Source organism: Tachypleus tridentatus, chromosome 11 (assembly GCF_004210375.1).
Source record: "Tachypleus tridentatus isolate NWPU-2018 chromosome 11, ASM421037v1, whole genome shotgun sequence".
NCBI lineage: Eukaryota > Metazoa > Arthropoda > Merostomata > Xiphosura > Limulidae > Tachypleus > Tachypleus tridentatus.
Genome location: NC_134835.1, coordinates 78931158 through 78958186, shown reverse-complemented (window position 1 = coordinate 78958186; position 27029 = coordinate 78931158). Strand labels below are relative to the sequence as shown.

Genomic DNA, 27029 nt, shown 5'->3' with positions numbered 1-27029 from the left:
AATCTTTTAGACAAACAAAATACAAGTTTTTGGGAGTTGTACAGTGATTATGCAGAATACTTCAGTTAATCATTTTCACCTCATGGTAACATTTTCATTATTCTGTTTATAATAGTTTATTACAACTGAAAGGAGTATTTAGATTTACACATAACTGACATAAAATAATAAGATAATAATTTGATTAGGTAAGGTGAAAGTTTTGCGGTCCTTTTCTATTTGAATTTTGTAATGTATCAAGCAAGTGCAGTATATGTTAATCAAAAGATGGTAGCCTATTCAACATTTTTATCAGTCAGTTTTCTCAATACATAATTTATGTTTTAACTTAATGTTTTGTGAGTTGTCTTCACATCACATTACATGGAAGTGTTCTATCTTTTTCCTTTTGACACTTAGTAGCTGAGCAGTAAGTTTGAAAGCCTTTAACACTAAAAATTAGTTTAATTATTCATGGAGGGAAGAACAAACAGCCTGTTTTGTGGCCTTGTACTTAACAACAACACAAATAACTATTACTGTTTCTAAAGGAATGGCTCTTTCATTTATGTATCTTTTGAACAAACAGGTTGGTCTTTTGATTTATTTATCAATTTAATTGAAGAAAGAAAAATAATGTGCACATTCATTTGCATTTCTTAAAGCAGCTAGAATAAGAGTTTATAATATACCAAGACTGCCCTTAATTATGAAATTAACTGCTGTCAAAACATTTGATATTACTGTTTTACACTGGAATATTTTTCTGATTTTCATTGGTTTAAGTGTTTTTCGTATAAAGTTGTTACCAACTACTACTTGTCTAATTGTGACAAACTTAAAATTTCTTACAGTTGCACTGCCTCAGCTTTGGAGAGAATATCAAAAGTATTTATCCCAAACAACTATTAACTGTACTGAGTTGTGCTAAGTTAGGTGTTGTACTTTACAGTTATACATATTACTCCTAATCTTTGCTCATGTTGTTTAAATAGTAACTCCAGCTAATGACAATAGACTATTAGGAACAGTAACTTGTAACTAAACAATGGTTACCTCTTACTGCTTCAAATTAACATTACCATTAAAGGTATGAGTAAGAAATGACCATTAAAATGATCAATTTTGGTACTGTGTTGTGTTTGGACAAGAAAATTAAGCATCATTAACTTATTATAACATAACAGCCTAAACCGTGCATAAGTCTATCAAGAATTGATAACACAGTACAACACACAGAAGAAATGAAAAGTTAATAAAGAAACTCTGTGATAACAATCTGCTTTCAAGTTACAGATTTTTTAAACACCATTAGTGTACTGAAGATCTTACAACAACTTTAAGTGTGTAATACTTTGTTGGATGTTCGTCAGATGGTAACAAAACTTTTGTTGATGTTTAAATGTAAGAAATATTACCAGATATGTATAATCACAATATTTGTAAAAGATTTTGTGTAGGTTCAGTGGATAAAAGGAAATTACAGCCACTGTTCTTAACTATAGGCTCTTTCATTAATCTCCAATCTGCCTTAGATATTAAAGTTGATCCAACAGTGTGTACCTTTGGTAGTTCTGACTTTGTTAAACATTTCTTCACCTTTTCTTCAATCTTGATCATGAGGTACTGGTAATGAACTGTATATAAATTAAACAAGTCTGAAACTTAAAAATGGAACGATGTTATGCAAAGAAAACTTTCCAAATAAAATTTCTTCTCATTCTGCAGCAATCACTCATCCTTTAAGTATAAGAATAATTTCAGGATAGTTTCAAAAAGCAACATTTATATTGTGGTTCTCTTTCTATGGTGAATTGATAAGGCTGTCCATAGGCTCACCTATATTGTGATTGCTAGATCTGAAAGCTTTGATAGCTTTAGGATTTTACTAACAATCTCAGGGGCGTTATTTCAAGAGTAGTCGTGTTAACAGTTTTGGCTCTAATTAATTTTCATTGCCTGTTTCTAGATTGAGATAAGGTTTCTATGATGATTCCCATTCAGGTCAATCTTTTGAAAGAGACTTCAGTATAGAAGCTAAAATGTTGTTCCGTTCTAGAAACAGTGTATTAAAAGTGAAAGTGTACCCACAGGGCTTTCTTAGCTCTGGTCCAAAAGAACGTTTGTATCTCTACAATCCCTAGCAGATTTATTTGCTAATTGTATTAATTGCCATATTCGTATAATAGTTTTAAATTTGCCTATCTTTATTTATATTGGAAATTTATTCATTTAATTCTTCTAATATATTTTGCTTCAATCAGTAGTAATAATATTGCTTTTGCACTTTGGTTTTAAAAAACAATATCTACAATTGTGACATGACTAATGGGAAATTATATAATACTATAATTCTTAATGTCATAATTAAAGCTTATCTTAAGAGCTTCCTTCTTTAAAGAAGTATATTTTGTATTCTTATTTAATTATTTGTATTTAAGGGAGATTTTGGAGATGATGGTCCTCCAGGATTTGACGGTCCTCCTGGACCACCTGGTCGTCCTGGACCTAAAGGAAAAGAAGGGGATGTTTTGTATGCTGCTGAAGGTTTAAAAGGAGTAAAGGGTGATCGTGGTTTTGATGGCTTTGATGGTTCATTTGGAGACAAGGGTAACTAATTGTTTAAGGATTTAAAATATTTGTGTAGTATCTGTAAGTTGCCTGTGTTTTAAAACATAGTTTTGTTTTGAGAGCCACTATGGAGCCCCTGTGAACTAGTAATTTAGTGAGTGATTGTATTGTAAATGTAGTTTATATATAATGTGAAACACTAGGAACTAATACACTCATGTTAGTGGGAAAATAATTCACAGATAATGTGAAACTAGTAATTAAGTCACTCAAATTTGTGAAAAAAATAGTTTATATATAATGTGAAACACTAGTAACTAAGTAACACTTGTTAATAAAAGAGTAGTTCACAGGTAATGTAAAATTAAATTACTCATATTTGTTACTAGATAAGCAGTTCACATTTGAAATGAACATCATATAATTAGGTTGCTCCTTTGAATTATTAAATGTTTTACAGACAATGTGAAACTCCAGTAATTGATTCACTCATGTTTTGTTGTTGAGAAATTTTCAAACACTGAATTTTAGTAGTTAAATGAGCAATGTTTATGGTGGTTAAGAAATGAAAGACAGTGTAAAAATATTGGTAATTAAATCACGTTTTACAAAGGAAAATTATGAGAAACTTGAAACTTATAATTATTTAAGTAGCTCATACTGTGTGAAATAAATGTTTAATTTAGAGTTTATCTTAAAGCTTTTTAAATTCTTAAGTTTAACTTGTACAATCTAGAGTATATGATTTATTATTTTGTTATTTATTTTATTTTATTTTCCATAAAGAAGAGACATTGCATTCCTTTATATTAATTTCATAGGGGAGAAAGGAGAACCCTTTCCTTTGGATAGATTGGAAAAAGATGAAAGATATATTCGATACAGAGGTCCAAAAGGCTACCTTGGTTTAACTGGTTTAAAGGGAAGGAGAGGTATCTAGTTTACTTAGTTGTTGGATCTGTCACTAGTAGGAAAAACATATAGTTCATAACATGGATTAATCATAAATTTTGAAAACAATTTTCTTGGAGAACTATTTGAGCCCTAAGTCTGGATTTTGTTTTTTGGTTTTACTTTTGTCAGTTTAAAAGTACTATGTCAACTGAAAGATATGAAAAACTAAAATTTCATCAAACCATTACTATAATAATTATGTTTCTACTAATTCTTTCTGAATTACACCAAACACAAAACAAAAAAATTGAAATAAGACGTTATCATATTTATTAAGATGCTGTCTCCTGGACTCAACTAAACTAATACAAAATTGTACATTTTAGTGCATTTTCACATCATAATTAAAAAATCATTCTAAACAGTTAAATTGGAGAATATAATAATCCCCCTTTTCTAATATATATATAACTTCATTTCTGCAGTAGTTTGTTTTTTGACATATGGAGTTAAGATAATTTGTGAAAACATTCTTAAAATAGAAAATAGCATTAAATGAAATATAAGATAAGATGTTAAGAATGAGGAAAAAAAAGTAGGAAATTAGTTGAAATGCTCATTTAGTTTCAAAAATTTCTCTTGTTTAGGTGTTATGGGTGCAAAAGGCCATCCTGGTTTGACGGGTCTTGATGGTCGTGTTGGACAACCTGGCAGAAAAGGAGCTTCTCCTCGTGGTGAAACAGGGAGAAAAGGGTATCCTGGTATAGATGGTGATCATGGACTTCCAGGAAGTCCAGGACTGCCTGGAATTAGAGGACCACCAGGTCTAGATGGACTTCCAGGAATAAAGGTAAATATAGTGAATACTTCGTGTGATACATTATCTTACTGTCCCTGTTTAAGTATTAAGAAGCTCGTGTATGCCCTAGGAACTCAGTGTTGTACAACAATGAAGTCTGTTGTCAATTTGTTGAAAGTTATAAATAAATCAGTGCCTAACAAATATCTGTATAAGCCTAACATTTGAAGTAATGACTAAAGTTTTTAATAGATATATAAATTCCATAAACCTTGACCATTAGTCTACAAAAGATTACAAAGATAAATTTTAATTGGTGTTTTTGAGTTGCACTATTTTTGCTTCTACATAAGAAAGAATTCTGCTAGTTTCACTTTCAGATCTTAGTGTTGGAAAAATTGAGTTACCACACAAATTTTAAACTGTGACTTGAAATATTGGATTTGTAATTAAAGTATTATCACTGTAGCTATATCATAATTCTTACTGCAAATCATGTAATGTCAATTCCATGATCTGTTTGAAAGTAGCTGGTATGTTACAGATGAGAGATGACATATTGCAAAATTTATACAAGCTTTTATGAATGTTGAAAGTAGTTTTAACCCTAATTTTATTATCTAGTCAGATACAGGATCTAGTGAATTAAATATAACTTTTTCATGCAATATAATTTTAAGAGCTAAAACTTGAAACTTTAAATAAGAGTTAAAATTAAACAGTTTTCTTACCTTTATGAAACCTGCAAGGATTTTAAGATTAATTAGCTAAATCCAAACATTAATATATATGTATTTAAAGATTTTTTGCATCACAAATTATTTAAATTACATGTTTTTTATTTTTAGTCTGGTTGGTCATTGAAATTGAGTACTACAGATTATTATAAGCTATATTTGTAATGATGTAATTTTCTGTTAGCTAGAGGGGGTGTGATGTTAAGGTCATGCAAGTTTGTGTAAGTAAGAGTAGAACATTCTAAGTTGACATTATGAAAACATAGTGACTTTGCAAAGTAATATGTAGAACAAGGATTTGGTATAAGTGTGGGTGAGCCAATCAATAAGCTAGGGAAGTCTGCAGGCTGAATATAGTTAACCCTTTGGATGTTATAATTAGATTTATCAACTTAACGTTTATAACTGTTTGGTGTGACAAGAGTATTTGGCCCATGGTGTCACAAAAATTTTTCCTCATAGTGCAAAAATTGAGATATTTACACATTCTTAAATTTTCTGCTTTAGTAATACATTTACATACATACATCTCTGAACAAAAGCAAAATTAGTGAATGTTGATATTGAAAAAATAGTGAAAATGGTAAATTATAAATTTCATTTCTTAATGGACAACTGACACTTTTCTAGAACCCACCTGAATTTTGATTAAATGATTAAAAAGATATAGAGAGCTGTTTTTAATCATTATAGTGAACCAGTTAGTGTGTTTTCATCTGGTTGTGATGACATGTTTATTATTTACATTAGTATTGTGCAGTAAATATCATTGCCACAATTTTAAGTTTGTAAAACAAAAAGGAGGAAATAAACTATTTCATTATCCTTACATGGATTGAATGTTGGATTATTTTCACCAAATAGTTTAAAAGTATTCACCAATGAAAGAACAAAAGTACAACAATATCACAATTTCCTTTGGAAAACAACTATGGTATTTTTTATGATTTTAAATGATGCAGAATAGGAGTGCTTGGTTAAAATGTAATATGCATGCATCATATTTACAGCTGAAATACTAAGGTTACTGTAAATGAAAGTCTAATTATTTATATGTTTCAATGTATTAGTTTTCTTGTTGTTTTTGTTTTGTTAATAATCTCAAGAATAGTATTTGTTTTAAATATCTTAATTCATTCATGAGTATGGTTCCATCTTGTAAATCTGTGATTTTTGTACCTTGAAGCTCTGTGTAACACTATGAAGATCGAATATTAAATACCAATATGTATTTAAAGATCAAGGAAATGGAATTTTAAGTTAGTATTGGTCAGGTATAGTATTTACTCATTATTTGACAACTTGGTAAGTGGAGAAGTTTTTCTAGAGTATTGATGTGGAATATTCAACTTAAGTAATTATATAAAAGTATGATTTAAAATTTTTAAAGCACACATAGATAATTACTGTTTAAAAGATTAAAATTTATGAGTTAACCTCTAAATTAAAACAGACTTTTTTTATTGGCTGAAATAATGTATATCTTACAGAGTTTTCTTAATCGTTGTGTAATGCACTATATCACTGATGATAGATATATGAAATCTTTAGGGTGCATTTGGTTCACCAGGAGATGAAGGATTAGAAGGCCCCCGTGGATTACAGGGGCCTCCTGGTCGACAAGGAGACCAAGGAGATTATGGAATTCCTGGATTTTATGGAGAACATGGGGACCCTGGTCCTAGAGGAGATCCAGGGCTTAAGGGTATAATTATAGTTCTCAAAAAAACAGTAGAATTTAGAAATGTATTTCATGTACATTAACAGTAAAATTTTACTACAATATAGAAATATGTTATCAACAACTTGAGAAATTTAGGAAAATAATTGACATATATAACTTTTTATAACTTATAAAAACAAGCAACAACAAAATTAAATTAGAAACACTGCACTAATTGAAAAGATCTTGGGGTACAAAATGTACCCTAGGTTTAGGAGGTGACCGAAGAAGTAGGACCCACATTACGGTGCATATACATCATCTATCAGTCTCATATAAGAATAGCAATAGATATAGAAATAGAAATTAGAAGAGTGAGATGTGGGTGCTCAAGTCCATAACATCCCACATCTATATAACTCTTCACTGCCTGCAAATAGTTGTTGGAAGGTGACTGCTCTCAAAAGTAAAGAAGAAAAATTAATTGCAATAAAACTAAGAATAAGAAAATAAGGTACTACCATTTGGGGGTGAGTAAGTTGAAAACGTACCTCTTAAAGTTAGCATTCCAGCCCCCAGTATGGTAGAAAGGCATTAATTGATAGCACAGAAGATGAATTATACTAGTAAGAAGCGTCCTATCCAATTATCTTAACAAACTAATATAGCTCCCAACCACCACCCATTTATTAAGTCTACTGTGACTATCATGCTCTAAAGAGGCCATTAAGTGGCAAGGTGTACATCTGCATAAAGTAGTTTCAAGTTGTTAAATGACCTTATTCATAACTAAAAATAGTTATGAGACATTTTAAGTAAACTTTCTCTAGTTTTTATTTTTTTATATTTATTTAATACATTTTTATATTTGTTACAGAATAGCTTGTTTGTTTGTTTTTGAATTTCGCACAAAGCTACTCGAGGGCTATCTGTGCTAGTCGTCCCTAATTTAGCAGTGTAAGACTAGAGGGAAGGCAGCTAGTCATCACCACCCACTGCCAACTTTTGGGCTACTCTTTAACCAACGAATACTGGGACTGACCATCACATTATCACGCCCCCACGGCTGAAAGGGCGAGCATGTTTGGTGTGACGGGGATTCGAACCCGCGATCCTCAGATTACGAGTCGCACACCTTAACACGCTTGGCCATGCCTGGCCAAACAGAATAGCTTATTAATTTGATTGAAAGTTTCTTTGTCAAATCCATTAATTATTATTAATTTTTTATCAGTATTTAAACATTACTGATAAAATATTGTAATTTATTACAATTTTTAAAATATCTGAATAACTGCAAAGTTATAATGCTTATGACAGAAAGGTATGATACATTATATATTTAAAAAAAACGACTGGAGTGGGGAGAGAAGGCACTAATAGAGGAGTGAACAACGTGTTTTTTGACCTTTTTTGGTCATCGTCAGGTTTGCTCCTCTATTAGTGCCTTCTCTAACTATTCCAGTCATTTTTAGATATATAATTTTCTCTACAAGTGGGTTTTCTCGTCATCACGGGGTATGATACATTACTCTTAAAAGAGGATAAACCATAAATTGGAAGACAAAATATTTATGTTGATATCCTTATCAATTATTTTAATTTTGTAATCTGAATAATGTACTTCTGTATTAGATATTGAAGTATTTTAACTTTCTAATTCTGCTGGATAAATAGTGTTAATAACATTATTTATTTCAGGACTACTTATACTAATTAAATCATCTATATATCTTACAGATATACAGCATTTTTTGTTTAATTTATTTTGTTGCAGCTTGTTTTTTAAGTTACAACAAACTAATATAACTGGTCAGAGGTCAATATTTACTGTTTTTAATACAGTCCTTCCTTGTGATTTTCTTCACTTAACTTTATCAAAATGTATTAATTTTCACAAAAATATATATATATATATATATGCACACACATACACACACATATGTATAATTATTCGTTTTTATACAATTTTTGTCACAATTAACGATCTTTCACTAATCACTGAGACAATAAAGTAGAAGAATGATTGATATATTTGTAGCATTTCTTTCGCAGAAGCAGGTAAAGAAATCTCATACTTCTTCCAACCAGTAGTGCCATATTAATAATATCATAGAAATACTTGGTAGTAGTGTTTCTCTCTGTTTTTTGAACTCTTGCAATTAAGTATGCTGTAACACTGAGCAACATATATTAAACCTACTCTAACGTAAAACGACTTGAATAAGAGTATTTAAAAATCTTTGGAGAAATTATTAATTTTTCTAACATTTCTAATGCAATTATATGGTGTATTAGCATTATCAATTAATACCTCAGGTGGAAGTTGTAAGTGTTTAAAAATAGTTGACTATTTTTAAAAGGTTCTGCTGGAAAAAATGGTTTTCCTGGTCTCAAGGGGGAGAAAGGAGCCCCTGGTGTTGCTGGAATTGGCACCATTGGCCCTCCAGGACAACCCGGATTCAGGGGATTTGATGGTATGTTTAATATTTGAAATAAATTCAAAATTAATATCGCCAGTAAACTATTAAAACTTTGGCCTATCATATCAAGGAAAAAAAAGTAGAGAATACCAAAATCAAGAAATCTTTGAGTGAAACTTAGAAGTTAAAATTTTGTTTTTCTTGATTTTTATGCAATTATGCATACATTTTTTATGTTATATGATTATTTATTAGCAAAGAAGATGTTTCTTATATTTGAATGAGGAAAATGTTTAGGTGATTAGAATATACCTGTGAACGTGGAAATTTTGTAAACAATATGGTTATGTTTGGAGGGCAACTGGTGACTGCAACTGTTACTGGTTCTGAACTGCCTTATGTTCTGGAATAATTTATAAAACATTTTTAGTGTATTAAAGTGCTAATTAATGCCACACTGGATGAAAGAAAGGGTACTCAAGTTTTATTCATTTAGACTTTCATTTCAGTAGAATGGAATTTTTCATTTATTATAGAAAATAAAATTGGAACACAACTATATGTACACTTTGTATAATTATTTTGTGTTTCATTAGTTTAACTTAAGTGATGCTAACATTTTAGAAATAATGTCTTATTTCAAGAAAGACCATCTTAAGAACATACATGGAAAGTTTGTAATTAAGAATATTTGCTATAACAGTATAGATTTGTGTCATTCATGATGATAGTTATTCATGTCAGTGTTTTTTGTGACAGGTAATTATCTAACTGTAATGTTATTAAAATATGAAACAGTTAAGTAAGTGTTACTTGAGATCTATTTAATACCTGAAGAGTTTTTGAAGTAAAGAAAAACTGAATGTGTGAAATATATTTAAGTATTTTTATTAAGTATTTAAGTACCTAATATTATATATTAAGTATTTTTCTTCTTTTCTAAGCTATTACCATGTTCTTAATCTTAAAAATAAACTTCTTTACCTCATATTTATACATAAAACATGCTACTTTCATGTATGATAGTTCTTGAAACTGACATGAAGTGACACTAAGGATTTTCTCTGTTTTTCTTCAAGCACTCGATAAGATGTATTTCTTTGTTAGTTAGTATAGATTGGAACATTAAAGGAGTACATGAAATTGAAAAAAATTCCTTGTCCAGATTTTCTTTTTTTTTGTTTATTGTTGGAATATTAGCAGAGAAAGCATTTTATAATACACAATAAATTTGTCCAATTGCTAAGGTATAGAGTTTAACATTGGTTTATGTACAGAGGTTGAGTATCTGTATTAAAATGATTTTGAATATGTAAATCAGCAAAGCCACCTGGCAGTAATAGCTAATATAAACTATGTTGACATGGGATGTATCAGAACTACAGCTTGACATTGTTTGGCATTTTGTAGGTAGTATGATTCCATTGAAAATTAATTGTTTTTAAGAAGAGTGTGTAACTGCCTTTCCAGTGCAAAATATTCATACATTCAGAAAATTAAGATGTGTTCAATTTGGTGATTTAAAATTTCCATAATGAGATATTTTTTTGTGTTTAGTGACATTAAAAAAGAAATAAATAAGAATGAACTTAGGTTGCCAGGACCACTCAGAAAGATACATGTAACATCGTGTAACAGGTAAGAACTCATGAACACAAAGGATAATGACAAATACCATCCACATGTCTGAGATAACAGTAAATAGTATAATAAAGAAGAATTTCTGCCTAGAAAAGGCATTTGTACACAAGGTATTTTCAGGACATATCTATTCAGCTCTTGCATATCTCAAGCAGCTGGAAAATGAAACAGGTGTCATGCTATTCCATATGAATAAATGCCATTTAATTTGCCATATTCAGCATCTTTGAATATCAGTGAAATCAAGCTATTGGAATGGATACTGGGAAATTATCATTTGTGGACACTAGATGGTCTAAAGAAAACATACAGGAAGGTGTAATGTGCTTTGGACACGATAGCTGTACAGTGTAGCCTTTTTCAATGAAAATTATGCTGCAATTATATTCTCAAGATGCATTGTTGTCAGATAGGACATGACTGGTTGTGGCGTCATGGACTGTAACAATATGACGAGGCTCAAAATTTCTTTTAATATAATGTACTCAATCTCTGTGCTTTGTGTACCTTTACTGCCCAAAACTTGTCATTCTTTTGTGTTGTGTGTGGATATTTTCTTATTGTGGCAATATGATCCTACTTGCTGAATCTCCTATAATTCAATATTTTAAATTTACCACCACTTTTCTTGTAAGGTCTTCATCTCCATATCTCTGACTACTTAATCGTTACTATATCAGTATTGTTTTTGTCTTTACAGGCTGAGTGTGAATAACCAGTTCACATTAATTTTGTTCAAATTTATTTATTACTTAACTTAAGAGTCCGTGTACCTGTAGTTTAATATTTGTGGATCATAATAATAGAAATAACACAGTATAAACTCTGAAGATGTTATCAATGGCAAAGAAAAATGAGTAATGTTATTTAATGTTTTGTATAATAACCCAGAAGGAGTTCTTTCTTTGAGAAGGAAAACTTTTTGTTAAGGGACTTCTATAATTAGTTTGATATGATATTAATTTTGTATATTTAAGTCAATTTTGTTTTATGCCAATCATGACCCAATATAACCTTCTTGATTTGATTATATTACAATTATAGTTGAGAGTGTAATAAAACTTTATCTTCCAGTACTTAGTTTTTAATACCTTACTTCTTTCTCTTCTTTAAACATTTGTTTCTGTGAATCTTAAATTTAGTTTAGTACAGATGCAGGCTGACTATAAAGTGACACATAATGTAAAGGTGTTTTGAGGTGCTGTTACTGTCTGTTTTTCCATTCTGTTTAATGTGTCGTAAAAATTATGAATTTTTGTAATTATTTATAACAAAATGATGAATTTTATCATAATGAAGTATTATTTTTAGGCACAAATGTGTATCATAGTATTTAATAAAATCATCACTAATAACTTTTTTATATATGTCTTTCCTTTAATGATTATAGTGCTTCAAGCAAACTGATGTAACTTATTTTGACATTTTTTCTTAATGCCAAAATAAACTGATTATTAGTACCGTAAATTGTCTTTCTTACATTTATTACTGTGTAAATAGTTTTGCTCTTAAACAGGCCCAAGAGGACAAAAAGGCAATGAGGGGATACCTGGTAGAGTTGGATTTTCTGGTGAAAAAGGAAGAGTTGGTCTGCCAGGCAATAAAGGAGCATTAGGAATACCAGGAAAGGAAGGAGTGCCAGGAACCCCTGGGATTCCTGGAAAAGATGGATTACCAGGATTAACAGGTATGTAGGTTTGCTTCAGTAAAACTCCAAAACTATTTGTCTTTAGATATTATGTGACCAGAAGCATTGTATTATTTTTGACATACAAGTTTTACATGTTAATATTTATTTATAATGTGATGTTCTAGCTGTTCTAGATTCTGAAAGTAAAAATATCTATAAATATTGGTAAAATTTTAGAGTATTCTTAATTTCTTTTCATGGGTGTCTATCAGATGTTAAGTTTTTATTTACCAATTGTCAGTTAAAAGCTTTTACTTACACTTCTTTATATATGTAAAAATGGCTTGTTTGGGTTGAGAAAATATTTTACGTAGAGGAGCGAACAATGTTTCGACCTTCTTCGGTCATTGTCAGGTTCACAAAGAAAGAAAGAGGTAACTGACCAGAAGCTGACCACATGTTTGAAATGGGTTGTGTAACTGAGTGTCAGAATGTAGAGGGCGTGCTTAGATGTTTGAATATATAATTTTATATCATTTATTTTATTACTGTATTATTTTTAATATGGGTATAAAGGTGTTCCTTTGTATTGGTTTATTTTGGGCTTAAGTTGTCGTATAAGTAAGGCTTCTTTAACTTTGCATTTGTTTATGTTTGTTTCTTTATTTAGTATTTGAGTGTTTTTATGGTTATATGGTGTTTATTTGACTTGCAGTGTTCGAAAACGTGTGAAGGTGGCTTTTTATGTTCTTTGAATCTGGTTTCCATTTTTCTACTTGTTTCTCCAATATAGAAGTCGTGGCAGTTATCACATTGTATTTTATAAATAATGTTGGTGTGGTGTTTGTCAATGTAGTTTTTACATAGTATAGATCTCAGTTTTGTGCCTGGTTTTTGAATAAATTTGGTATTAACTGGAGTGTCATATTTTGTTACTAGTTTTTGCCAAATGTTGGTTATTTTTCTGCTGATGTCGGGAATATATGGTATGCAGCAGTATAAGGTTTCGTGATTTTTTTGATTCGTGAGATATATTTACTTTTGTTGGTTGATTTTGCTTTCTGTCTAGATGTGTGAGTATAATGTTTTCTACGGCTTGTGGAGGAAACTTACTGATATTGATGAAGTATTGTTTTATTCTCTAATTTATTGTCTAATTCATTGTTAATTTTATCTTCTGAGCATAGTTTTATGGCTGTGTTTATTTGGTTTTTTAGTATGTTGAGTTTTTGTTTTGTTTCATGTGCTGAGTCCCAAGGATTGTATAGTCCAGTGTGAGTGATTTTTCGGTGGATTTCTGTTTTAAATTGTGTATTGGTTCTTGTAATTTTGAGGTTAAGAAATGATATTTGATTGCTTTCTTCTTGTTCACATGTGAAGATGATGTTGGGATGCATAGCATTAATGTGATTGAAAAATTAAGTGTGTGTTCTGTTGATGTGAATCCTGCAACCGTGTCATCTACATATCTGTACCAGTATAGTGGTGGATGTAATGCTGTGTTAATTGCTTGTGTTTCAACTTGTGTCATAAAAATATTAGCTATAACTGGTGATACTGGGTTGCCCATGCTTTGGCCATTTGTTTGTATATAGTTGTGGTTGTTGAAAATGAAGTTTGTCTTCATCGTGGTGAATTCTATAAGGGTTGCTAATTGGTTGCTGGGAATGTCTATAGATGGGTTAAGGTCTTGGATATAGAGTTCTAAGGCTATCTTGCATGCTTCAGCAATTGGAATTTCTGTAAAGAGGGATATAACATCGAAACTAGCCATTAAGGTTTTATGAATAAGTTGATTCAGATTAGACTTGAAATTAAAAGAGCCTTTGATGAATGAGCTGGCTGATGTTACATATTTGGAGAATGCCCATGCTATGTATTTACCAAGATTGCAATTAAACGATTCATATGTGGACATTATTGGTTGTAATGGACAATCTGATTTATGAGGTTTGGGGATGCCGTATATTTGTGGTGTGCGTGAGTCAGTTTTGCGTAGGTAGGAATAAAGTATGTATTTACCAAGATTGTAATTAAACGATTCATATGTGGACATTATTGGTTGTAATGGACAATCTGGCTTATGAGGTTTGGGGGTGCCGTATATTTGTGGTGTGTGTGAGTCAGTTTTGCATAGGTAGGAATAAAGTACGTAAAATTAAAGAAGCCTTACTTATACAAAAATTAAGCCCAAAATAAACCAATACAAAGGAACACCTTTATACCTATATTAAAAATAATATAATAATAAAATAAATAATATAAAATTATATATTTAAACATTTAAGCACACCCTCTACATTCCGACACTCAGTTACACAACCCCTTTCAAACATGTGGTCAGCTTCTGGTCAGTTACCTCTTTTTTCCTTTGTGAACCTGACGATGACCGAAGAAGGTTGAAATGTTGTTCACTCCTCTACGTAAAATATTTTATCAACCCAAACGAGTCGTTTTTACATATATATTTTTCTCTACAAGTGGGTTTTCTTGACATCACTGATTACGCTTCTTTATAGTATAAATATATACTGTGTTCTTTTTGGGCTTAGGCAGTTGATATTCTTCAGTGTGATAGCTGATAGAATGATGGACTGTGGTAATCAATAACAAATAACTATCTGTATGAAGAACATTAATCCTCATACATTTGAAGTACACTGGAAATTGATTGCTCACAAAATAAGGAAATTTTTCATTTAAATAAACTGTAGACATACTGTCAAAAACAAATGTAACTAATAGCCATATAAACATATTGTCTGAACTCCTTCCAAAGAACTGTTACACTCAGGCTGAGAAAATATCAAGGATCATTGCAGAGGTAATGGACTTCACCTCTACTTTACGAAATGTGTGTTCTCAGCAATGGACTGATGAAAATTTTAAATTGAAAGTTTAAAAAATATATATTATGTGAAACTCTTTTGACCTAAAATTGAATTTGTCATTAATTTCTTGAACTTTTTCTGATAATTCTTTCATTACTAGGGAACTTGAGGGTTTCTGGAGATCTCTCATCTGCTCTCAAGGTTTTGTGATTAGTGTGTTTGGAAAATATTTTCTTCCTTTTCTAAATCACTTATAATCTGAACTGAAGTATTCATGTCTAAATCATTCTCAAAAATATGTAGTGGCTCTAGAATCCCATAAATTGATTCATCTTATAATATTTTTACTGACAAAATTCTCTTTACATTAAACATTTACTAAGCTGATCTTTCTGACAATATGACACTAGTGGAAGAGAATATTCGACTTTTGTACCAGTGTTTGAAATCAGTGGCTGAGCCTGGAAGGCCTCAGTGTGTTAATGTCATATTTGCTTAAGCTTTCCAAAACATTTTTTTTCTAAAAATTACAACTTTGCTTTGCCTCTTGTGACTATGAAAAATTATTCTTCATTCTTAGATGGTTAAAAACCTATTCAAGGTCAACAGTAATCAAAGAGTGGCTTGGATCTCATGAATATCCACAGGGAAACTGCACTCAATGCAGATCATATGATTGATGTGTTTTTCCATCTAATTTGTGAGCCATACCTACTACATGTTTATATGTTATTGATTAATGTTATATATGTGCATGTCATGCATATTTAGCTTTTCATAGTAATAATGGTACCATTGTGCTATCAGATTGTTGTACAAAGAGGATTATCAGCAATATTCATTTGTATAAAAACTTTTACAATCTTAAAATGCTATTTAGCATATTTAAAACAAATTATAAAGAAATAAGTAACTTAGTTACATCTAATCATGGCCACATTTTCTGTTGTACTTTCACCTTAACTCTAGAGTATGAATCTGTCAGTGTTTTTTGTGCATAATTTTATCAATGTTGTAGTCAGATGCTTAAATATTCAGTTTTATTTAGATCATGTTATATTTGATTTAAGTAACCAATCAAGTTGTAATACTCTGGTAATAGAAAACCTGTTATTTATACCAGTTGAGAAAACCTAGCTGTACTCTGACCAGCTGAGAATAACAACTTTGTACTGTATTAGCTCTTAATTACAAACCAAGATAAATCATTGACAAGTTTTATAGTGTTTTTGGAATATTTTGTTTAAAGGCATGACAGGTGAACCAGGAGAAGCAGGAGCCCCAGGAAGTGATGGATTACCTGGACAACCTGGACTGGAAGGTCTCCCTGGCCTTAAAGGTCTGTGCTGTTTTACATGTTTAGAAATTTATAATAAAGAAAATGTTACTTGGGATAATACATTCAAATCTGATTTCAAATATGAACAGTTAAAATTATTATGTATACTGATTTTGTTCTTTTAATTTATTAACTTTCAGTCTAACTACAGAATGTTTGAGTTACTTCTTAGCCACAAAAACCTATGCACATAATGTTTTTCCTATCTCATTTCCACAGCATTTTTGGTCAATTTTGAAACCCAAACCAGATGATTTAATACTTTGGCAACACAAAACCTTAAACTGAATTACCTTTGAATCTGTGGCATATCCTAGTCAGCGGCTTTGGTTTATTACACTTGTATGTAGATATATGCATATATACTTGTATAATAGTATTCAAAACATACAAAATATTCAAAATCATCTTGAAAAATGAAAAACTAAAAATAAATTAGCACTTAGCATAATAAATAATACTAAGTTAGCTCTATCTGGCATTAACTACCATACTTTGCATTGCAATCATGAGTGGTATACTTCCAGGGTACTTAAAATCAGTGGCTGAGTTTTGGAAGCTTCAATGTGTTAATGTTATGTGCTGCACTAATCATCATAGATGACATGTATAATCAGTGCTTTCATAATCACTGCAGTCATCAATGGTTATATCTTGTGTCACTGATTTTCCAAAACTGCAGTATATATTTGTGCTAGTAATGGATTAGATTAAAGTATTTTTATATTCATGAAAAACTGATTTTTTTATCTTCTCGAGGCTGGTTTACTATCATTAAATGAGGTATCATGAAAAACATGCCACTGTTTTGAATTGAGCTTAAAAAACTTGACTCTTTGAAATAGTCTCTTTAACATGTTAATTTATTTATATAACTAAATAAGTGTCTTGCAGTCTCTGGGAATGATTAACATAATTATCATAATATCATGATAATAATCAGTCTGACATTTTCTGAAGTTTTTTTATCATATCCATCATATAATTGTAACTACTCATTATTTTGAATATATTTTAAGTTGGATGTTTAGATTTCAAGGAAAATTTTGACTTATTTAATTTCTTTAGGAGAACAAGGAGAACCAGGGTATGAAGGATATCGAGGACGCCAAGGTCTGCCAGGATTCAGAGGTGAAGCAGGAGATCCTGGACCTCAAGGGCCTGAGGGACCACCTGGGGACCCTTCACCAGTGGGTCAGAAAGGAGATGTTGGAGAGCCTGGATTTTTGGGTATGTAATTTTTTGTTTTTTTCTCTTTTTTATATCTATTTGGTGAAACATTTTTATGAAAAACTCAATTTTTAGTAATAAGATAAAATTGAAAGAACAGTCAGTCATGTAAAAGTTGAAATGTTTAATTTTTTAAAACATGTTTTGCTTATCACACTTGACAATATAATAACTTAGCTTTATGATTTAAAGTTTGTAAAATGTGAAACAACAAGAAATTGTAATTTAATTGAATGCCCAGAGGTTTTGACTTGTGTCCTGAACATAATTTAATGTGATATTTTGGAATTCTCAAAATAATTACTACAATGTTTTAATTAGCATGAAAAAATGTATAGCCTTAGACCTTTTCACATGTCAAAAATATTTACAATTGGATGAATTTGCTTTTAAATCTGCTGTTTGTCCAAGTAAAATTATTTGTTTGCTTACTCAAAACTGTAGTGCTTATTACATATACATATATTTAATAGGGATCAGTGCAGTGATTATGAGATGTTTGATATTTAAAATAGAAGGTGTTTTAATTTTGCTACTTGAATGGGTATTGGGGTGAATAAAATATTATGACTGATATTTAAATAAAATCTAAAAAGTGAGGTGAAGATGAGTTTATGGAAGGTTGAATCTTGATTTAATGAAAAAATAGTGTCATATTATTTTTTTTATCCACTGATGAATGTGACTGTTGAATATCTGTGAATTACAAGTAAAGATTCATTGCTTTTTTATTTTAGGTCCACCAGGGAGACCAGGACCATCTGGCTTACCTGGAAGATCTGGACCTAAGGGAGTACAAGGAGTCCCAGGAGAGAGTCTTGGGGCAGAATTTGGACTAAAAGGAGAAGTAGGTGAGCCAGGTTTCAGAGGACCTCAAGGAATTCCAGGACCAAAAGGACTCATGGGAAACATGGGAGCTCCAGGTACTTCACTGTCTGTGTCTGTGTAATCTATTCGCCATTAAGTAAAGCATAAATGTAGTGTTAAGTAGCAGTTATGTGTGTTTGTGTGCAATCTTGCTACATTAAAAATTTTACAAAGTCACAAAATAAAAACTCTTTTTTATGTGTTGTACTTTAAAGGGGACAGAAGGCTTCCTGGAGAGATTAGTTATTTTATCCACTTACACCACTATATAATAGTATGTTATAATTCAGTAGACACAAAAATGATGTCAAGTACAGGACACTTAACATTGCAATTTATACTGTTGTAACATAAGTAAAATGTGTGTATTCCATGAATCACGAGAAGAACTATGCATCAGGTTCAACACAACATGACATATGAACTTCAGAAGCAAGAAGTGAAAAGTATTGACGACCTTTAATTTTGGTTTGATTTGGTCTTGTAACACATCTTTTGTGGACCCTGCAGAAGTGCATCTAGTTGTAATTTTATATAAGTAACTGTTAAATGAACATATCAGATTATTATTATTATTTTTCATCTTAAATTTAATATTCAATGTATACTACTTCAAGGTAATGAGTCGGCTATTTACTTTATATGAAGGGGATCTTTTTGCAATAGATGTTCAGTAAAATCATCAAACTGTACCTCTGTTATTTACCATTAGGTAGTTATTGTAAGTTGTTATTATATGTTTGTTGTGGACTACGATTTTTAAGTGCAAAAGCAATCTCAGTTTCAAGATTGTTCCACCTGGCTGTACTAATGTTTCTGCATTACATTTATGTGTATTTTGTAATTCTGGAATCCAGTTTTTGCCATATATGTTTACAATTTTCAGTATGTAAATTTATTTTGAATCACTTAGTGCATTCAGTTCACATATTTGTTAAGTTTTTGTATGTGAGATTGCTGAGTTTTGCTTGTTTAGTTTTTTTCTCAGTTTTGTTGCTTTGCCTTATTAATTAGTATTGTTCATATTTATGAATATTGTTCTCTTTCTAGGAAATGAGGGAGAGAAGGGAGATAAAGGATATGGGGGTTTCCCAGGATTTCCGGGAAGAGATGGCTCTCCAGGACGTCCTGGAGTAAAAGGAAGAAGCGGATTACCAGGATTTGATGGTATTCCGGGATCGAAGGTACATTCAGTAATGTTGTTCTACTATCCCAAGTTATGTTCAAATTCATGTTGTATAGATACAGAATTTTTATTAAGCTGACTAAATTGTGTAAAAAGAAACAAGGATAAAAAATCTTGTAAGCATTACATTTCACTAGGTGTACATATATTAAATTGATATCAGATAGACAGTGAAACAACAGAGAAGTACACACTGTATAACAGGTCTAGATTAAAATATGCACAGGAGAACTAATAACTTTTTGTAGTAAGTTAGGATTTCCTGATAAGTTAAATTTATTTGACTTTTTTGTCACCCTTATTTATTTTAAATAGTAACATTATTTACTTTAACATTATTAAATTTTAATGAATTATCCTAAACGTTCAAATGTGAAATTTTGTTTTATTTTCAACCAACGTACAAAATTTCACCTGTTTTATTTACATAGAAAGCTTCTTAATTTTAGTGGACAAATTTATATATATTTTCATTGAATATCTCACATGGATACTTTTTGATATCATGAAGGCTGATCTTGAGTAGTTTATAAAACAAAGGTGATATTTAACTCAATTTTTGAAGTTTTACACTATATAACGAGATTTTTATAATAGTAAAACTAGCATAAGTTAGGAATAAATAGAAATAAATTTATTTAAATTTTAAAAATTGTCTTGTAACATGCTCAGTGGTCGCTTTGAAACATGGAGAAACCTTTATCTCAGGAAATTTTTGAAATGGGCCCCTCTGTTTAACTTCTGTAAGTGTTTATTCACTGTTTTATAATATACTGTATAATACTGAAGTTCAATTCACTTAATTCAACAGTCAGAAGCTGTGAACACCAACTCTTAGTGAAAGATAAATATTACAAAAGACATCAGTTTCAATTCAAAATTATTATATTACATCCAAAGGGAGAAAGAGGTATAGTGGGCTTACCTGGACCAAAAGGATCTGTTGGTGATGAAGGAATTCCTGGAAGACCTGGGCCAGAAGGACGTAAAGGTCAAGTTGGAGACACTGGAGAACCTGGACGACGAGGTATTGTACATATGTTGTTATTTACTTTTACTGTTTTCAATATGAAATGTCACAACTACAGAAATAAAAAAAAACTTAGTCTTTTATGTGAAGGAAGCTGAAAACTAGTAAAGAAACCATTTTTTGCATTTTCTTCTACCCCATTCTGTGATGATTGTATTTTGGATTAGTTTCATGTTTCTGTGTATTTATGTTGTATTATGTTTATTTTTCTTTAAAATGTATATTTAGGGTTGTTCTAGTTCCATATAAAACATGATATTGTAAATTCATATACATTATTTTTGTTTGAATTATATTTCAATGCGAATAAGATGTTCTTCCTGCAAGTTGAAAAAGTATCTTTATCAAATTATTATTTTTTATAATAACAAATATTTAAGAACTTGGAGTCAATGAAGGCATTTCATATAACCCAAAGTTACTTGTATAAATCAATAGAACGTAAGCTGTTGTTTTAATTTCAACAGGTCTCCCATCAACTGAAGTCAGTAGAGGTGATCGTGGTGAACCTGGAGTTCCAGGACTTCCTGGATATCCAGGAGAGAGAGGAGAATCTGGGCTATCAGGATTACCTGGTCTGAAGGGACAACGAGGAGACCCTGGATTTGAAGGTTCTACTGGAATCCCTGGAAGAGATGGATCCAAAGGTAATTCGTTTACAAGAGTCTTGCTTTACTGTTAATAACGTATTTTAGAATCTTGGAGTGCAGCCTAAATAAAGACATTCAGTAAAAATGGTATTGATGAAAATTTGGAAGTTAATAAAAAAATAATATTTAAGATTTAGTGGAAGAAAACTTTAGCTAACTTAAAAAAAAGGTGCTGTTGTATTGAGTTTTAGTTGTTGGAAAGAAAACTGACCTTCAGCAGAAATAATAAGCTATAGATAGAGCCTGTTAGCAAAATGTTTATTATTGATAACAAGTGAGTTGTTTGTACACTATGGTCACTTTGTTTATTCACATAGGTTATCCTGGAGAACCAGGTGGGGTTGGTGAAAAAGGGTTGCCAGGCTATCCAGGTGAGTTAATTTTCTTTGTTATAGCATTATAGTTTTAACTGTGGACCTGAATCTCTTAGTAACTGATTTTGAGGTTTAAAAATATAAGTGACACAATAATTCAGTAGTAATTTAAAAAATATTATATTTTTGATAGATGGGAGCTTATTTTGTAATTAAAAATGTAGAATATATTATTTCACATTTGTTTTACATTAATTAATAGGTCTATAATTTTAAAATAAAACACATAACGCTACTGGAAGTTGCTAAGAAGGAATGTCTTTATTGAAATTCTTAAACAGACATTGAAAAGATACAAAAGTTGGGTGAAGCTGGAACAACTTATTCTTTCTTAGAAAAATAATGATCAAGATATATTGGAAGTAAACTTTAGCTCATTTAAAAAAAAGGGAGAAATAATCAGCTATAGATAGAGTTTAATAAATGATTTAATAATTTTCAGCAATATTCAACTCAAAAAAAAATTTCTTCCAACAGCTTTTTATGTGTTTTAATAAGTTTTGTACTATCAACAAAATAAAAACATTATTAAAATATGAATTTCAGATTATGTTACAAAAACATTTTAATCATTATTTATTTTTGCAAAAATATGATAACTATTCATTTATTTTTTTCCCCTCCAAAAAAACCAACAGAATTAACTTCATTAGTTCAACTTTTCTTCTTTCTCTCTCTCTCTCTCTCTCTCTCACACACACATTACTGATTTTAAAACTTTGCTCATTTTATTTATGATTACGGCATGTGTTTACCTCCTAGAGTTACAAAATGTATATAGTGCTGTCAGAGATAATACAATATTCTTCTGATTTAGTAACGTTAAAAATCTTATGAGCCATAATTATGATTCTAATTTCTTCTCAAACTCCTTAAATGGCTCTCTGTATTTTCAGTTTGTTTTTCTCTTGGTAATTTTATTTTACAGATTTGTAATTTTCTACATTTTTACAGGCTGGCATTATCTAATTGGAAATGACTTACCAAGCTTGATTATTTATTAGGAAAAACAAACTTAAATTGGTGACTTCCTGAGTACATATGCATTTCAGTGATGTATACTAGTCACTTTATCAGATCTCCCCACAACTGTTTGTTGCACAAGTCATTTACTTGCACATGTTACACAACTTATTATGTGTCATGTGATTAGCTGAGCTCCAAGATGCAGAGATTTAATCATTTTATGGTTAGTATATAAGAAAATAAATTAAGATTGTTATGAACTGAATAGATCAGAACTGTGAAGTAACTTATAAGTTAATGAAGTCAGTTCTGAAAAAAAAAATCTCAGGCTTCCAATATAGAAAAAAAATCCAAAAAATATTGTGAATAAATGCAGGATGATAGAAAAAAAAAGCTCATCAAATGAGTGTGAAAAGTAAATGTGTTGGTTACAGTATAAACAGTTTCAAATGTCAAGGCACTCATAACTAGTATCTTGTAATGTAATCAGACATCACACTACAGCATTGTTTGGCTATTTTACCTTGAATATGTTCATAGGTGAGTGGATATTGGCATTTTGGCAACGACATTAAAAGCTCTGTGAGTGTGGACATTCTCATATGATGTGTATTAGGTATTCTGGACACCAGGCATTGCCAGTTGAAACATGGCAAGAATGTGAAACATATGAGGATGCTAATTTAAACTAGTTAAACATTGAACAGGACTGACATAATCTAGAAGAATACAGCTAACTGTCCATCTCATAGGTGTTATTCTTTTTAGTACAACACATGTAGGGTTAAGTATAGTTTTGTATGTGACAAATCAAACAAGTGCACCATTATGATTAATAAACATAGACTTTTTCCAGCAAATATGCATTGGCTTAGAGTAAATATAAATACTCAACTCCACACCACTGATGATACTATTTCTAAACATGCTAGAGTTTTTGCAATGGATCTCTGTTCAAGTAAAAACATTTTTTATTAAAACTTCCTATAGATATTACCTGCTAACATATCTTGAGTACCATGTGAACAGAATCTGTGTGATGAAACCATAAAATGTTGACAAAAATATGGACAAGAGCAGTGGACTGCATGAGTGAATTAAGAGGATATCATTACAAATCCACCTAATACCCAAGAGTTGTTTCATGAAGAACTGCAAATAAAATCTGAAATTGCACTACCTATTGATTGAAACAATGCCGAAAGCTCAATGTATTCTTGCTCATAAATAAGCTGCACTTCTTAAAGCAATTACATACCTAGAATCAAGATATTTCCAGTTAGTGTTTGTAATAACTGCACAGAAACTATAGAGGTACTGTGTGGAATAATAAGTGACAAGGTATGTGAGAAGAAATTAACTGAAACTAGTATTACATGGTTTTTTACACTGTACTGACAAATAAATATGTGGTTGTCAATACAATGACTGATGAAAGATATGCAGATAATATTAGGTTCAGATTAATTTGGAAAGTTACTGATAGAATCTGCTAATGTATTTATCCAAAAAGATAGGTGGTTAATATTAGGAGCATATAAAGTAACTACCACACAATCTTTCTTGGAATACCAGGGGTTATGTCAATGTTGAGGTAGTTTTTTTTTGTGGACTTTAGGTAATTCAATATGGTAACACATACCAGTTTATTTTCACTGCTGTGCATAGATCTTCCCTGTTTAGCTCATTATGTTTGACTTCTATTTATTGACAAACTGAGCTAGAGAATGAAAGCAGAATCAAGTCTGCTTTCAGTACTCATGAAGACTTATAAATTTAGCATCATATCATTTGATCACTGTATGCATTAACTGCTTATGATGCTTGACGAAACTTGCATTGTATGCCTTGAAAGAGTGTCTAATACATGTTCATCAAAGTTTGGTGCTGATTTGCATATTTAATACCACAGTTCAAAATTTACGTATGGTATTTCAACATTTGTGACAGGCAGGACTGAAACTGAAACCAAAGGAATATTCTATCTTGTGAATTCATATCATTAAGTAGGGGTAGGATGTTTAGAGTAAAATCAAAGCAGTAGTATGCAGGTTTGAATTTACAAACAAATAAATTGGGTGTCTTAAACTTGTTAAAGGCTACAATCATGTAAGTCTATAGCAGACCATACTTTCTAAAGAATGAACTACAATCAGGCATCTTGTGAAGTTATTGCTTGAGTCCAAGCAATATATAATAGGTTATGTAGCTTATCATCTGAATGAAAGATTCTTCATAAAAGGTTAGAGCCAGTCATTGTATTTTATGAAGTCAATAAGATCACTTGGGCACAATACCTCGAACTATTTGATGTAGTCCAATACAATCAGACAAAAGGCAATGTCTAGTGATCTAGCTGCAAAGAATGCAAGTGTAATGAACATATTTTTTCTTTATATAATATTACATTGCTGAGAAAAAATGTTCATACAGTTTCATTGTTTATAATTATTAATGTTTTAAGTAATTATATTAGTAAATGATAACAGGGTTGCATCTTGGCAATGTCTGTATTTTTGTGAAAAATAATATTTAGTACAAAAAGCATCTAAATTAATATAATTTTAGCGAGTTAACTATGTTTTATTTTATATGTATTCAATCAAATAATAAAATTTAACATTTAGCTTAATATACCATAATCATATTTCTGGTACTGTTGTAATCAGTTTGTGTTCATATTACACTTAGCTATTTGTCAAGTCTGACAAATCACTGAATTGAAACAACAGTTTTTCAGTAAGTAGGACGTACTAAATACAACATATAATATATATATACACATATCAACAAGTTCTGCAAATAAATGTGGAATTTATATTTTTCATAATTTTGTTGCAAGGTGCAATGAATCTTAAATCATTTTAGCATAAACTGTCCAAAAGCTGAAAACATATAAACTATGTTTCATATTGAAAAATAATTAGCTTCAGTTGTATAAATTTTTTTGTTCTCACATATTTCTACGGATTTTTATACCTCTGGCTTTAAATGTAACTATAAAACCTGATACCTAAAGAGAAAAGGAAAAGTTAAAATTAATTACAGGAAAAATTTTAATTTTGAATAGAATAAAAGTTATTATCTTAGTTAATGAATTCTTATTTCTTCAGGTCCTAAAGGAGAACCAGGTACCCCAGGTATCCCTGGGTTTCCAGGTCTTCCAGGTACACCAGGGGTGAAAGGAGAACGAGGTGAAATAGGAGAAATAGGTCTGATAGGACCAAAAGGATATCCAGGGTTTAGTATAGATGGTAGGAAAGGTGAACGTGGTGAAGACGGATATGCAGGGGAACCAGGTGTGTATAATTTATTATAGATTCTTCTGTATTGGATGAGTCACTCAACCTAAAATTGTAAATTCATATTATATATTTATAAAATTTAATAAAATATTTCAAATTCTTTAAACAAATTAAACTATGTGTTAATAATAGCTCTAACATGCTTCCATTAAACTTTGCATTACATTGAGCTAGCTATAAATTATTTGTAGATAGCATTTAATAGGTCATTATAGATTTTCTTTGCTTAATATTCATCTTAGAGATGAATGAGGACTAAAATAGGTAAAATTAATTAGTTTTAATGACTATAGCTTTGTCAGAGTCATGTGTCATAAGTGTTTTACCAAACATTTCAGTCGAAATATCCCTGTGATATGTGACATTAAGTCAATTAATTTGCTTAAATCATGTTATTCTTCTGGAAAATTCTAGTGTTATTGACTTTTTATTTCTGTAGGCCGTTTTGTGATTGGTTCAAAGGGTGAATCTGGTAATCCTGGAGTTCCTGGTTTGATCGGTCCACATGGAGATGGTGGATTACCAGGTATTAGTACTCCTGGTCCACGAGGTAACCCTGGGGTTTCAGTAAGTTCTATATTTCAAAAGAGATGCTTTTGAGCATCTTGGAAATATTTTTTTTATCTTATTTTGTGAAAGATGTGTGGTTATTTTAAGATTAAAACTAGCACACAGTTATTTGCTTTCTGCAGTAACTGGTAATTCAAAGACATAGTATGTGTAGTGTGTAATAGTTATTTGCATAGGTGAAGTGGTAAGACACAAGACTAAAACTGAATATGTTAACTTTAAACAATCACCTTCTTATCATCAATAAATAGTGGTAGAGTACTATAATGAGTCCTGACTTCTTTATGCCAGTAATAAATCTGTTCTCTCTAGATATAAAATAATGTAGCTTGAAAGTACCAAAC

At 30.7% G+C, this 27029-nt stretch overlaps 1 protein-coding gene across 3 annotated transcripts in view; it reads left to right on the top strand.

The window, feature by feature from the left end:
- LOC143232558 (uncharacterized) overlaps window positions 1-27029 on the top strand; it is a 118134-nt gene that overhangs the window by 81571 nt on the left and 9534 nt on the right. For all 3 annotated transcript variants that reach the window (XM_076468133.1, XM_076468134.1, XM_076468135.1), the window contains exons 21-35: window positions 2421-2589; window positions 3372-3482; window positions 4092-4294; window positions 6532-6685; window positions 9007-9120; window positions 12224-12394; window positions 16418-16507; window positions 17576-17737; window positions 18475-18660; window positions 19655-19788; window positions 20691-20817; window positions 21288-21467; window positions 21788-21841; window positions 25924-26109; window positions 26555-26682. In XM_076468133.1, the coding sequence (XP_076324248.1) occupies window positions 2421-2589; window positions 3372-3482; window positions 4092-4294; window positions 6532-6685; window positions 9007-9120; window positions 12224-12394; window positions 16418-16507; window positions 17576-17737; window positions 18475-18660; window positions 19655-19788; window positions 20691-20817; window positions 21288-21467; window positions 21788-21841; window positions 25924-26109; window positions 26555-26682 (2169 nt within the window). The remainder of the gene's footprint in view (window positions 1-2420; window positions 2590-3371; window positions 3483-4091; window positions 4295-6531; window positions 6686-9006; window positions 9121-12223; window positions 12395-16417; window positions 16508-17575; window positions 17738-18474; window positions 18661-19654; window positions 19789-20690; window positions 20818-21287; window positions 21468-21787; window positions 21842-25923; window positions 26110-26554; window positions 26683-27029) is intronic.